Raw genomic sequence first — 12989 nt, forward strand, 5'->3', positions numbered from 1 at the left:
ACCTGGCAGAATTCCTGCAGTTGGAGAAGGTCAAGCTCACTTTGCGGGTGTTGACAGGGGTTTACCCCAAGATGGAAACCATTCATTGATTTTGTTAAGGAGGATTGAGGGGTCAGCGGTGTGGTGGGGGACTTGGTGGGGGATAAGGGGGTAAACATTGGGATGATAGGATGTGGTGGGGTGTTGGTATTGGGGGAGGTTGGGGATTTGAGGTTGTTTGTTCAGGGAACTACGGTAGCACAGTGGGTAGAACTGTTGCTTCACAGCTCCAGGTTCGATTCCCAGCTTGGGTCACTGTCAGTGTGGAGTCTTCACGTTCTCCCCGTGTCTGCGTGGGTTTCCTCCGGGTGCTCCGGTTTCCTCCCACAAGTCCCAAAGACGTGCTGTTAGGTAATTTGAACATTCTGAATTCTCCCTCTGTGTACCCGAACAGGCGCCGGAATGTGGCGACCAGGGGTTTTTCACAGTAACTTCATTGCAGTGTCATTGTAAGCCTACTTGTGACAATATAGATTATTATTTAAAAAAGGTTGATGTTTTTGGTCCTTGGATATTTTTGTAGATATATGTAAAAAGCTTTGAATAAAGAAAGTATTTTTTTTTAAGTTTTAAAAAGTTTGTGAGGGTTTATATAAAGAATAAAATTGTGTGTGAATAGGGGAGCAAAATGTCAGAGGAGAGGGAGCTTAGATCAGGTAGGTTAAAATCACTTTGAAAGTGTAGAATCCGACGTGCGAGAAACACTCATAGGACGCAAGGTAGGATACAAAGAAAGAGATTTATTAAAATACTAAACACCTATGCCTGAAAGAGTCACCCTCCTGCACCCAGGCCAGTGCTTTTACACTGTGGAGCCTTTCCTGTTAAGGAGTAAGTTCCGCCCCAATTACCAGGGGAGTTCATGCTCCTTATGAGTTAATGCGAACCGGATGTTGCACACTCTCTTACTTCCTCATAACAGAATGAGGAGTTGCTTGGTGCTAAGACTAAAAGTGGAGAGTAGTGGGAAGTCACGAAGAGTATCTGGTTATTATCATGTTGTTTTGTGATCTTGTTGTATGAAATTAGGCTGCCATGTTTCCAGTATTACATTTCAGAAATAAAACTCCCAATGGCTATAATGTGCTTTGGGACATCCCGGGATTGTGACAGGTTTTGTATACAATTGCAAGTTATTTTTCTTTGTTCAGTTAGCATTTGGATAATAGTCAGGAGTGACAGAAATACTGAAAGAGTTTGTTTTGTACACTCTCTGAAATCTGCAACTGTCGATTCTTCCATTGCTCCAATGGTTCAATGTAAGCAGCCCTGGCTAGATGGGTCTCTACATTGCCCATCTATGCTGAGTTAGCTGATCTCAGCCAGAGTAGAGATTTGGGCCCTGGTTTGGTCTCACAACTCTCGGTCAAATGTGGGGGAGGGAGAAATGGCCAAAACTCCAACAGTTTTTTCAATATCTCGGGGCCCCGACTGGAAAATTTACAAGTGAACGCAGCAAGGGGACAGGATTAGACGTGAGTTTTCCTTGCCAGCTCCTATTGCTTCAGTTGCCTGGTGGCGCTCGCTGTGGAAGCTCACATGAATAATACTTGGATGGCTTACTAGAAGACATGTTTGTATCAATTAATCTGGAGTTAATCTAGAACAGGGGAGAGCAGTAAAAAATATCTCAATGGTGTGGGTGATAATGTAGACTATTGAAATCATCACATTACTATTCAGTTTACAACTTTCTTGAATCAAGTGCATCTCGCTCTTTGTTCTTTTTTTCCAGAGGCGGCGTTTACACTAATGCTGTACTGGGAACTGCTTCACTGGGAGGACAGACCTCTGCGAGAATTCCTGCACTATCCAACACAAACGGAGTGGCAGCGTAAAGAAGGACTATGTAGGCAGGTTATCAACTATTTCAACAAGGGAAAGGTGAGAGCCAGTGTTTCTGCATGGTTCAATTGTCATATCAGGCAGTTGGAGGCTGAAATTACTTACTCTGACTCTACATTGTCTATGATATGTAAATGTACTTCAATTAGCTGCCAGTGGTCAGTAAATCAGACTGAAGGACACTTTGTGTCTTGCTTTGACTGGATTAAAGATAATTAATTTGTCAAGAGCTGAATTTTACCTCAACCTGCTAATCCTTGCATAGGGTAGGGATTCAGTTAAGGGACAGCCATAGAGTGCCGAGCCCATTCATCATCAACACTATACAAATAGAAAGTTGGGAGGTGTTTTTCTGTTTGCAAAATACTCAGTTTCCTTTGTATCTCACTGTACGGTTTCTTTAAGCAGGAGTGTTATCAACTAACAGAACCAAGAGTTCACTAAATGAAGGATGCAAATCTTTCCTTGGACACCTTGTTTTGGCAGGGCGATATTCAAGTGACAGACTGATGTTTGTATGAATTTCCTTCAACGCTTTACATAATAACTCCTGGGCGCGATTGACCGGAAAAATGTGGTAGGGAGCGGGAATTGCTGTGAGCTTCCCGGCGCTCGGCCAGGCGAGGCCGGCAACACTATTCAACGTTATTTGGTCCACTTAATGAAGCCTCAAGGGCTTCTCACCGCAAATGAAGGCGCACCAGCTGATTCGCGCTTTCCTGCCCCTTGCTAACAAAGTCGTGCAGCATTTAACCTGCACTTGCTCAGCCAGCCCCAGCCAGCTCGCAACAATGGCGCCGAGGAGACCAACCCCAAGATTCAGGGACACTGACCTGCAAGGCTTCTAGAGGCAGTGGAGGCCACTGGACACAGCGGAGGCCAGGAGGGATATCCTGTTCCCCTGAGGGTCCTGGAGGGTCAGCCATAGAGCAGCCAGTGTTGCCTGGGACGAGGTAGCGGCAGCTGTGAGCTCGGAGAGTGTGACCAGGAGGACTGGCCTCCAGTGCCGAAAAAAGGTCAACAAGCTACACCGGGCAGTACGAGTGAGTAGATACCAATGCCCACCCCAAACTCCCCAAGGGAGCATCCAGCCCCCAAACTCCCCAACCCTCACTCCAACCCCTCTCCCTTCAACACCCCAACCCTCCATTCACACACCCCTTCCCACCACTGTTAGCCACACGTGTGGCTAGCGATGCCCCCTCTGTGTCTCCTCAGGAAAAGCTCTCCCATAAACGTCGGAAGAGGGCCCACACAGGTGGAGAGGTGCCAGACTTAAGAATCCTCACCTCTTTCGAGGAGCATGGCCTGGGGATGACTGGGGTGGCCGAGGACAGATCGGTCACCCACATGGAGGCTGGTGGACACCGCAGAGGTGAGGAACCACCGGGCTCCACCAGGGGGACCTGTCAAATGTGAGTTGTTATTCTCTTACTGAATGACACAGCCCTCCCACTGACCTCACGTTTATTCTCCCGCAGGTCCTTCAGCCGACAGCGCCAGCCCATCCGGGGCGGAAACCCTCTCCTGCCACCCACGAGACCACCTCGGAGGGGAGCTCGGAGGATGGCACTGTTATAGGCGTGGCACAGCTGTCATCCCCACCTTCCACCAGTGCAGATACACACACCTCGGCGGGACATGTTAGTGGACAGGCTTCTGGGGCATAATCTGGTGAGCACCACACTGCTGCTGATGCAAATCAGGTGGAGGCAGGAACATACAGGCGGGACAGCAATTGGAGGGCTGCTGGATCTCAGGACCCAGCAGGGTCCCAACCTGATCCTGAACCTGTGGAAAAGAGTTACCCAGGGCTGTTGAAGACGATAGGGAGCAGCCGGAACATTCAGAGGGGGATGTCAGCGACACTCCAGCAGATTCATGGCCGATTAGAGGAGTCCCAGAGGCTATAGGCGCAAGAGATGTCGCTGGCAATGCGTGGCACCAAGGCCAACGCTGCTAGGGAGACGACTGCACTGGAGAGCTTGGTGCACGATGTCAGCACCATTAGTGAAGGACATGTCCTGCTCTCAGATGGGCATGGCCGAGGCGCTGCGGAGCTTGTTCCAGTCGCAGATGGGCATTGCTGAGGTTCTGCAGAGCATGTCCCAGTCACTGAGCTCCCCTCCGAGGTGGTCTCCTGGGGGCTGGAGAGGGTGCCACCTGGGATAGGCCGGCGTCGTCGGCTGGAGGAGCTCCGGGAGAATGGACATGTGGTCAGTGGGAGGGATGGGTCAGTCAGTAAGGCAATATCAACTCACTTTTGACAGATCCTCAGGGTGGAGCCCGGTCCTTCCTCACCTCTGGAGGGGTTGAAGGGGGAGAGGGGTGGAGGGAGGGTTAGGGGTCGCATGGGGAGTGGATGCACCCTTGTGGGGGGAGGGAGGGTGGTGTTGGTGTCTACTCATTCGTGCTGCTGGGTGTTTTACCTTTTTTCGGCATAGAAATACAGACCTGGTCACACTCCCCGAGCTCATAGCTGCCGCCATTCATCCCAGACAGCACTGGCTGCCCTATGGCTGAGTTTCCTGGATCCTCTTGGAAACAGGACATCCCTACTGGCATCCACTGCATCTTGGAGCCTCCCCAGATCTCGTCATAAAACTTGTGGATGGTCTCCTTGGTGCCATTGGTGCGAGCTAGCTCGGGTTGCCTGAGCAAGTGCTGCTTAAGTGCTGCTCGACCTTGTTAGCAGCGGGTTGGCGAGTGCGTATCGGCAAAATCAGCTGGCGAGCCTTCATTTAAGGCGAGAAGCCCGTGAGGCCTCATTAAGTGGACCAATTAACACTGAATTACATTGCTGGCCGAGCGTCAGGAAGCGTGCGGTAATTCCCACTCGCTATCACACTTAGAAATATTTTCGGAGAATTATGCCCTCAGTGTTAAGTTGTTTGATGTGGGGCAACTCGGTGGCGCAGTGGTTAGCACTGATGCCTCACATCGTCGAGGTCCCAGGTTCGATCCCGACCCTGGGTAACTTTCCGTATGCAGTTTGCACATTCTCCCCTTGTTTGCGTGGGTTTCGCCCCCACAACCCAAAGATGTGCAGGCTAGGTGGATTGGCCATGCTAAATTGCCCCTTAATTGGAAAAAATTAATTGGGTATTCTAAATTTTTTTTAAAAGGGGGAAAAAAGTGTTGTTTGATGTCACCTGGTGGGGTTGGGTATCTATATCTGTATCTTATTTTTTCTCTCTCTTCCCCTCTGTCTCCTTCCCTCTTTCTTCTTATCACACTTTTTCCCTTTCTTTTTATCTATTTTTCTGTAACTTTTGCCGGACTTCTCTGGCTTTGGGATTCTCTTTTCCGCGTGGCTTCAATGGGAAATCGCATTGACAAGTGGCGAGAAGAGAGAATCCTTCCGCCAGTGAACAGCGGGCCACCGAGAAACATGCGGCTGGGGAACTGGAGAATCCCGAACGTTATCACTCTCTCTCTTCTCTCTCTCCCTTCTCACTTTATTTTTCTGTGGATGTCTTTCTCTGTCTTTCTGTCCCTCCTGTGTGTGATTCTCTCGCTATTCTGCAGCTGTCTCTCTGTCTGTCTTTCTTCTTATCTCTCTGCCCATCTTTCTCTCTTTATCTCTCTGTCTCTCTATCATTATCACTACAATGGAAGTGAAAAGAGTTGCTGATTCCTGCCTTTTCCCTGATGCTGCTGACTGCTTGCTGTAATCTAGCTGTGCCAGCACAAGGCATTCCCCTCAGCAGTTTCAACAACAGTCATGTGAGCATCTCAGCCATGGCCAATTGTAGCATCCCATCAACCACCTGGGGGGTTAATTAACCCAGATCCTGGGTCTCATAATCTGTATAATTTTGTTGCATAATAAAATGAAAAGCAAAATACTCCAATGCTGAAAGGTTCTGAAAAAAGGTTATTGACCTGAAACATTATCCCTACCTTCCTGCTGTCTCCACGGATTATGCCAGACATGCTGAGTGTTTCTAATATTTTCTGCTTTTAGATTAATTACATGCTGGTTTCACTGGGATAGCCATGAGGGAGCCTCTCTCTTCACTCACTAATAATTTAATAGCTTTCCTTTCTATTTTTGAAGAGTGTCCAAGCTTCATGGCTTTTGTAGGCAGCTTAGCTGCATTCCAATCAATTTGCCATGTATCACAAGCTATTACTGCAGCCAACTTTGAGTGCAGCAAGATTCCACACACAGCAATGATGAATGGCCAGATTCTCTGTCTTAGGTGTTTTTTTGAATTTTAAACTATTTATCTGCCAATAAGATAAATGACCAGAAATTTCAAACCAGCGAATGAGAAATATAATTACATGAGTTATGTGGGCTTCCAGGGCTCTGGGGCTGAAATCTGGACATCCTTACCTTTAATCAGTGCTCTTAATAGTCCAATATTCCTTCAAGATTTGTGAATTATCCCGAATAAAAGAATGCTTTCAGAAACTGGGGCGGGATTCTCCGTTATGCCGGCGCCTGGGGGTTTCCCGACGGCGTGGGGCTGCCCCACAATGGGAAACCCCACTGACTGGCCGGCATAACGGAGAATCCCGCCGGCCAGTCGGGGCAGAAATGTGGTGCGGCGGGGCGGAGAATCCCGCCCCTGATCTTTTTCCAATGATGTCCCCGTTGAGCATTTCTATATTTAATTTGAACTGACTCCTAATTTTAATTTTTCCTCAGTGCTGGGAGTATGGAATCCCTCTCTGCCGGGAATTGGCCAGTCAGTACGAAGTCTTCTATGATTACCATAGTCTCAGCTGGATTCGGGTATGTATGCAGAGCCATTCACCAAGACCACAGGCCATTCAAAACCATTCCTTCTGAACAAAATTAATCTTATTCAGGTTTTTATTAAGATTAGATATCTGTTGTGACAGTGATGGTCCAGAGAAAAGCACTGTGGCAGTCACCACTGTTGTATTATATTGTATATATGGGTATTACGGTAAGGCCCCTGTACTACAGGTACGGGGGTAGATCCCTGCCTGCTGGCTCCGCCCAGGAGGCGGAGTATAAATGTGTGTGCTCTCCGAACAGCAGCCATTTCGTAGGCTGCTGTAGGAGGCCACACATCCCTGTGTACTAAAGCCTCGATTACATTCTACTCTCGTCTCGTCGTAATTGATAGTGCATCAATTTATTACACAGAGATTTTTCAGAGATGGATCTCCGAATCAAGCCGGATCGCCTGCAACTGCATTCTCAAGCAGACAACGCCAAAAAGGACTTCCAGCATTGGCTAGCTTGCTTTGAAGCACACATCGGGTCTGCGCCAGACTCAATCTCAGAAGCACAGAAGCTCCAAATTCTGTGCACGCGGCTGAGCTCCAACGTTTTTCCCCCTCGTCCAGGACGCGCCTACTTACGCAGAGGCCATGGCACTACTGAAGGAGAATTACGCTCAGCAGACCAAAAAGATCTACGCCAGGCACCTCCTATCCACGCGGCACCAACTTCCCGGTGAGTCTGTGGAAGATTTCTGGCGTGCCCTGCTCGCCCTGGTGAGAGACTGTGATTGCCAGGCCGTTTCGGCCACTGAACATTCGAACCTGCTAATGAGAGACGCGTTCGTTACGGGCATAGGGTCTGACTACATCCGCCAACGCCTCTTAGAAGGGGCCACGCTTGACCTCGCGGTGACCAAGAAACTAGCGCTCTCACCCACGGTCGCCTCACGCAACATACAGGCTTATGCCCCCGACTGCATGGCCCACCCCCCCTGTGCATCATGGACTCCGCCAGCGGCCACCCCATCGTGGACCCCATCAGCGACCACCCTCAGCCAACCCCACGCCTGCGCTGCGCGGTAGCCAAGCAACCCCGGGGGACCCAAGTGCAACTTCTGCGGACAGACTAAACACACCCGGCAGCGCTGCCCGGCGCGGAGCGCGCTCTGCAAGGCCTGTGGCAAGAAGGGACATTTCGCTGCAGTGTGCCAGGTCCGCTCAATCGCCGCTATTGTCCCTGCACCCCCCACGTGCGGCTAGTGGGCGCCGCCATCTTCCTCTCCTCAGACCACGTGCAGCCCATGGGCGGCGCATCTTGCTCCACTCACAACACGTGCAGCCCGTGGGTGCCGCCATCTTGCTTGCCTCAGGACACATGCGGCCCCAGGGCGCAGCCATCTTGCCTGCCCCATGACACGTGCGGCCCGTGGGTGCCGCCATCATACCTGCCTCAGGACCCCTGCCCCTCGGGCACCTCATCGGGCAACTCATCGCCTGCAACCACCGCCGACCAGCCGCGTCTCGCCTCGGTCACAATCGACCAGTCTCGACCGCACAACCTCGTGACCGCTTCGACAAAGGTGAAGGTCAACGGGCAGGAGATATCCTGCCTTCTGGATTCTGGGAGCACTGAGAGCTTCATCCACCCCGATAAGGTAAGGCGCTACTCCCTCGCGGTACACCCCGCTAACCAAAGAATCTCCCTGGCCTCCAGATCCCACTCCATGACGATCCGGGGGTACTGCATCGCCACCCTCACCGTCCAGGGCATAGAGTTCAGCGGCTTCCGGCTATACGTCCTCCCCAACCTCTGCGCTGCCTTGCTACTCAGCCTGGACTTCCAGTGCAACCTCCAGAGCATAACCCTGAAATTTGGCGGGCCCCTACCACCCCTTACTGTTTGCAGCCTCGCGACCCTTAAGGTCGACCCGCCTTCCCTGTTTGCAAACCTCACCCCGGATTGCAAACCCGTCGCCACCAGGAGCAGACGGTACAGCGCCCAGGACAGGATGGTCCCCGCATGGAACTCCCCCTCCCTCAAACGCTGCCTGGGTTTCTTTTCGTATTACGCCCAGTAGGTCCCAAACAATGCGGACAAGGCCCGCCCATTCATTCAATCCACCGTTTTCCCACTGACAGCCGAGGCTCACCAGGCCTTCAACCGTATCAAGGCCGACATCGCCAAGGCCGCGATGCACGCGGTCGACGAGACGCTCCCCTTCCAAGTCGAGAGCGATGCATCAGACGTCGCTCTGGCCGCCACCCTCAACCAGGCAGGCAGGCCCGTGGCATTCTTTTCCCGCCTCCGAAATTCGGCACTCCTCCGTCGAAAAGGAGGCCCAAGCGATCGTTGAAGCTGTGCGACATTGGAGGCATTGCCTGGCCGGCAGGAGATTCACTCTCCTCACTGACCAACGGTCAGTTGCCTTCATGTTTAACAACACACAGTGGGGTAAGATCAAAAACGATAAAATCTTGAGGTGGAGGATCGAGCTCTCCACCTACAATTACGAGATTTTATATCGCCCCGGTAAGCTCAACGAGCCCCCTGCACGACGATCTCTGTCACCCGGGAGTCACCCGCTTTTACCACTTAGTCAAGGCCCGCAATCTGCCCTACTCCATCGAGGAAGTCAGGGCGATCACCAGAGACTGCCAGATCTGTGCGGAGTGTAAACCGCACTTCTACCGGCCAAACCGTATGTGCCTGGTGAAGGCCTCCTGCCCCTTTGAATGCCTCAGCGTGGACTTCAAAGGGCCCTTCCCCCCCACCGACCGCAACACGTACATTCTCAATGTGGTCGACGAGTATTCCCGATTCGCCTTCGCCATCCCATGCCCCGATATGACTTCTGCCACCGTCATCGAAGCCCTCAACACCATCTTCGCTCTGTTCGGTTTTGCCACCTATGTACACAGCGACCGGGGATCCTCATTTATGAGCGAGGAGCTGCACCAGTACCTGCACAACAGGGCATTGTCTCGAGCAGGACGACCAGCTACAACCCCAGGGGAAACGGGCAGGTAGAGCGGGAGAATGGAACGGTCTGGAGGGCCGTCCAGCTGGCCCTACGGTCCAGCTATCTCCCGGCCTTCCGCTGGCAGCAGGTCCTCCCCGACGCACTTCACTCCATTCAGTCGCTCCTGTGCACCGCGACCAACGAAACTCCCCATGAACGTCTCTTTGCCTTCCCCAGGAAGTCCACCTCCGGGGGTTTCGCTCCCAACGTGGCTGGCAGCTCCAGGACCCGTTTTCCTCCGCAAGCACGTGCGGCTCCTCAAGGCGGACCTGTTGGTTGAGAGAGTACAGCTACTCCATGCGAACCCACAGTACGCCTACGTAGCGTACCCCGACGGCTGCCAAGACACAGTCTCCCTCAGGGATCTGGCACCAGCTGGGTCCCCACACACCCTCCCCTCTGCCCCGGCGCCACCCTCCCCTCCCCCGGCGCACCCCACCGCAGCCCCCGCTCCAGGACAATCCGTCCTCCCCTTGCTCCCACCCGGGGATGAAGAGGATTTTGACACGCTTCCGGAGTCACCGAAGACAAAGCCGTCGCCACCAGCACTGTGGCGCTCTCAACGACAGATCAAGGCGCCCGATCGTCTAAATTTGTAACCTTCTCTGTAATTTTAAAACCAATCTGTATGTATATAGTTTTCCACCATCCCCGCTGGACTCATTTTTAACAGGGGGTGAATGTGGTAGTCACCACTGTTGTATTATATTGTATATATGGGTATTACGGTAAGGCCCCTGTACTACAGGTACTGGGGTAGATCCCTGCCCGCTGGCTCCGCCCAGCAGCCATTTCGTAAGCTGCTGTAGGAGGCCACACATCTCTGTAATAAAGCCTCAATTACATTCTACTCTCGTCTCGTCGTAATTGACAGTGCATCAAGCACACAAGTGATTCACAGCAAAAGTTCATAGAGCAATGTTGCCACAAAGACATTAAGGATGGCATAGTGTATTGGTACTGCCAGCACACCATTTCACAGAATGACACTACATTGGCCTGTTCCAACCTTGATTGCACCATTGATAGGGGTGCTGTGCAGGGTGACAGGCAGTTCACCACTAGACAAGGGCAAACATTTTTTAGGGAGTCACAGTTTGTGAGACTGTAACAGTGAGTTTCCTTTTGAAGGAACCCGAAACATCGTGGCTATTCTAGTCAATATACTGAGCGGCTTGGAACTGAACCCAACTGACCAGGAAGATCTCAAATTCAATTCTCTACTTGTCTTGGTTCAGTAAGCTTCAAACCATTGGCTTATAAAAATCCATAAAGCCCAATTTGCACTTTGCAGTTGACCTTTTGGGGAAAGAGTCTTAGTAAATTTCAATCCTGTGAATCCAGGCCATGATAATGGAATCAAAAACTTTCATTAAGTTTATTAGTCAGCTAACGTCCCTACACAGGGCAGCCATTGCCTGAAGCCTGAAAACTGTCAGCAACTTTTTAGGGAGAGAATTCCAGATTTCCACCACACTTTGTGTGAAAACACCCCTGAACAGCCAACCTCTAATGCTCTAATCTAACTCTTCTCCCATCAGAGAAAATAGTTTCTCACCACCTACCTGACCAACTCCTTTAATCATCTTAAACATCTCAGTCAAATCACTCCTTTATCTCCTGCATTCAATGGAATACAATCACAGCCTGTACAGCCTGCCCAGCTCAAAAAGAGTCACTGGATGGTAACCAGGTGTAGAAGCTTTGGTTGTTTATTTTCTCTCTCCCTCTCTAAACTAGCAGCACTGGGAACAATCCTACTGCCTCAACTCTCATCCTGAACAGCATCCATTAACTCCGCACAAGAGGACTGGAACACACGGTGGTTTGAATGGATCAGCACCACACCGAGCAAGGGATGGATAATTTAAATATAACCTGTCTCCCTCTAGGTGGTTGTTTTTGACTGCCGCAGACACGATGGGCCGAAGGGACTTTCTGTGCTGTAAGACTCTATGACTCGAAACGCTGTTTACATTCCAAAGGGAGAATGCATTTAAAGAGTGATTCGAAGAACCAACAGGTTGCCATATTGAGAAGTAGGGCACTTTAGCCATGATTCTTTTACCTGCACTTTCTGTGAGCGTAGCGACTTAGCAAGAGAGCAGAACGGCACATTCACTCCGCTGTGGTGGTATAGAAACAGTCTGCAGGATTCTCCGTCGGGGGATCCTCCGCTTCACCGGCAGCACACCCACGCCCGCGGGTTTCCCGACAGCGTGGGATGGCCACAATGAAAAACCCCATTGGCCAGCTGCCGGAACGGAGGTGTGCCACACCGGAAAATAGAACTGGCAACACGGAGAATCCCAACCAGTGTGTTTAGACATTACTTAGAGGATTCCCCTGTGGCCTTATAAGTAAAAGCAATGCCCAGAGAGTTACACCAACAAGCAGGCCAAAAGGTACCAGGCTTCATCTCCTGCCCATGTGGGATTACGGTCAAGATCTCAGTCTTGGTAGATAATCATGGTGCAAAGAAACCCTGGGGAAGGGAATTGGAAAATCACCCAGGCTTTCTGTTCCTGGACTGCATGTGTACATGTGTCTACTATTAGGTAAGAGTGTCATGGAATTTTGGTTCAAAGCTGGGTGAGGTTACGCGGATAGGGTGGAGGTGTGGGGTTAGGTAGGGTGCTCTTTCCAAGGGCCGGTGCAGTCAAGATGGGCTGAATGGCCTCCTTCTGCACTGTAAATTCTATGAAATGGATTGAGATACAGATCAGTCATGGCAGTAAAGGCTTGAGTGATTGAATCACCACCTGCTGTTCCTATGTAGATCATGAACAAGGATGGGATTCTGCTTGATTGTGGTGCCCACTATGTTGGCCAGCCTCATGAAAACAACAGTCTAGATTCTCACATGATAATTGGCTGGCTGGGTGAGGAGGCTGAAGGGCTCCAGTGTGTCTGGAACTGCACTCCACAGGAGATGGTGGCTAAAGTAAAGACAATCAGATTGTTACTGAAGTATTGTGAATAGAATGATCTTTATTCAAACCATTTCATTATTTTTCAGGTTGCAGAATTGGGCACTAACCACTAATTTTTCTTCCACTGTTAACAGAAAATGGAAGCTGCATATTACGACAACATATTAGAGCAGCAGCGCTTGGAACCAGAATTCTTTAGGGTTGGGTTTTACGGTAGGAAGTTTCCATTTTACCTGCGGGTGAGTACAGTCCTGTTTGCTATTATCCACACCTTGTGTTTGGTGCATTTACAGAGGTGCTTTTCTTCTCCGAAGCATTTACTTTTTGCGATTGCCCTGAAAGAACACAGGGAAGTACAGATAAAGAAAGTCTTTTTGCCCTAGCTCAGCCTTCCAGTGCAAACCTACATTGTTCCTTCCCCTCCTGTCACACCCTCGCTTCTTTTTGT

The 12989-nt window shown here is 50.7% G+C and overlaps 1 protein-coding gene across 8 annotated transcripts in view; it reads left to right on the forward strand.

The window, feature by feature from the left end:
* dock3 (dedicator of cytokinesis 3) overlaps positions 1-12989 on the forward strand; it is a 1587592-nt gene that overhangs the window by 1358854 nt on the left and 215749 nt on the right. For all 8 annotated transcript variants that reach the window (XM_072472048.1, XM_072472049.1, XM_072472047.1 and 5 more), the window contains 3 exons: positions 1775-1923; positions 6542-6628; positions 12676-12780. In XM_072472048.1, coding sequence (XP_072328149.1) covers positions 1775-1923; positions 6542-6628; positions 12676-12780 — 341 coding nt within the window. The remainder of the gene's footprint in view (positions 1-1774; positions 1924-6541; positions 6629-12675; positions 12781-12989) is intronic.

The sequence above is a fragment of the Scyliorhinus torazame genome, chromosome 13 (assembly GCF_047496885.1).
Source record: "Scyliorhinus torazame isolate Kashiwa2021f chromosome 13, sScyTor2.1, whole genome shotgun sequence".
NCBI classification, from domain to species: Eukaryota; Metazoa; Chordata; class Chondrichthyes; order Carcharhiniformes; family Scyliorhinidae; genus Scyliorhinus; species Scyliorhinus torazame.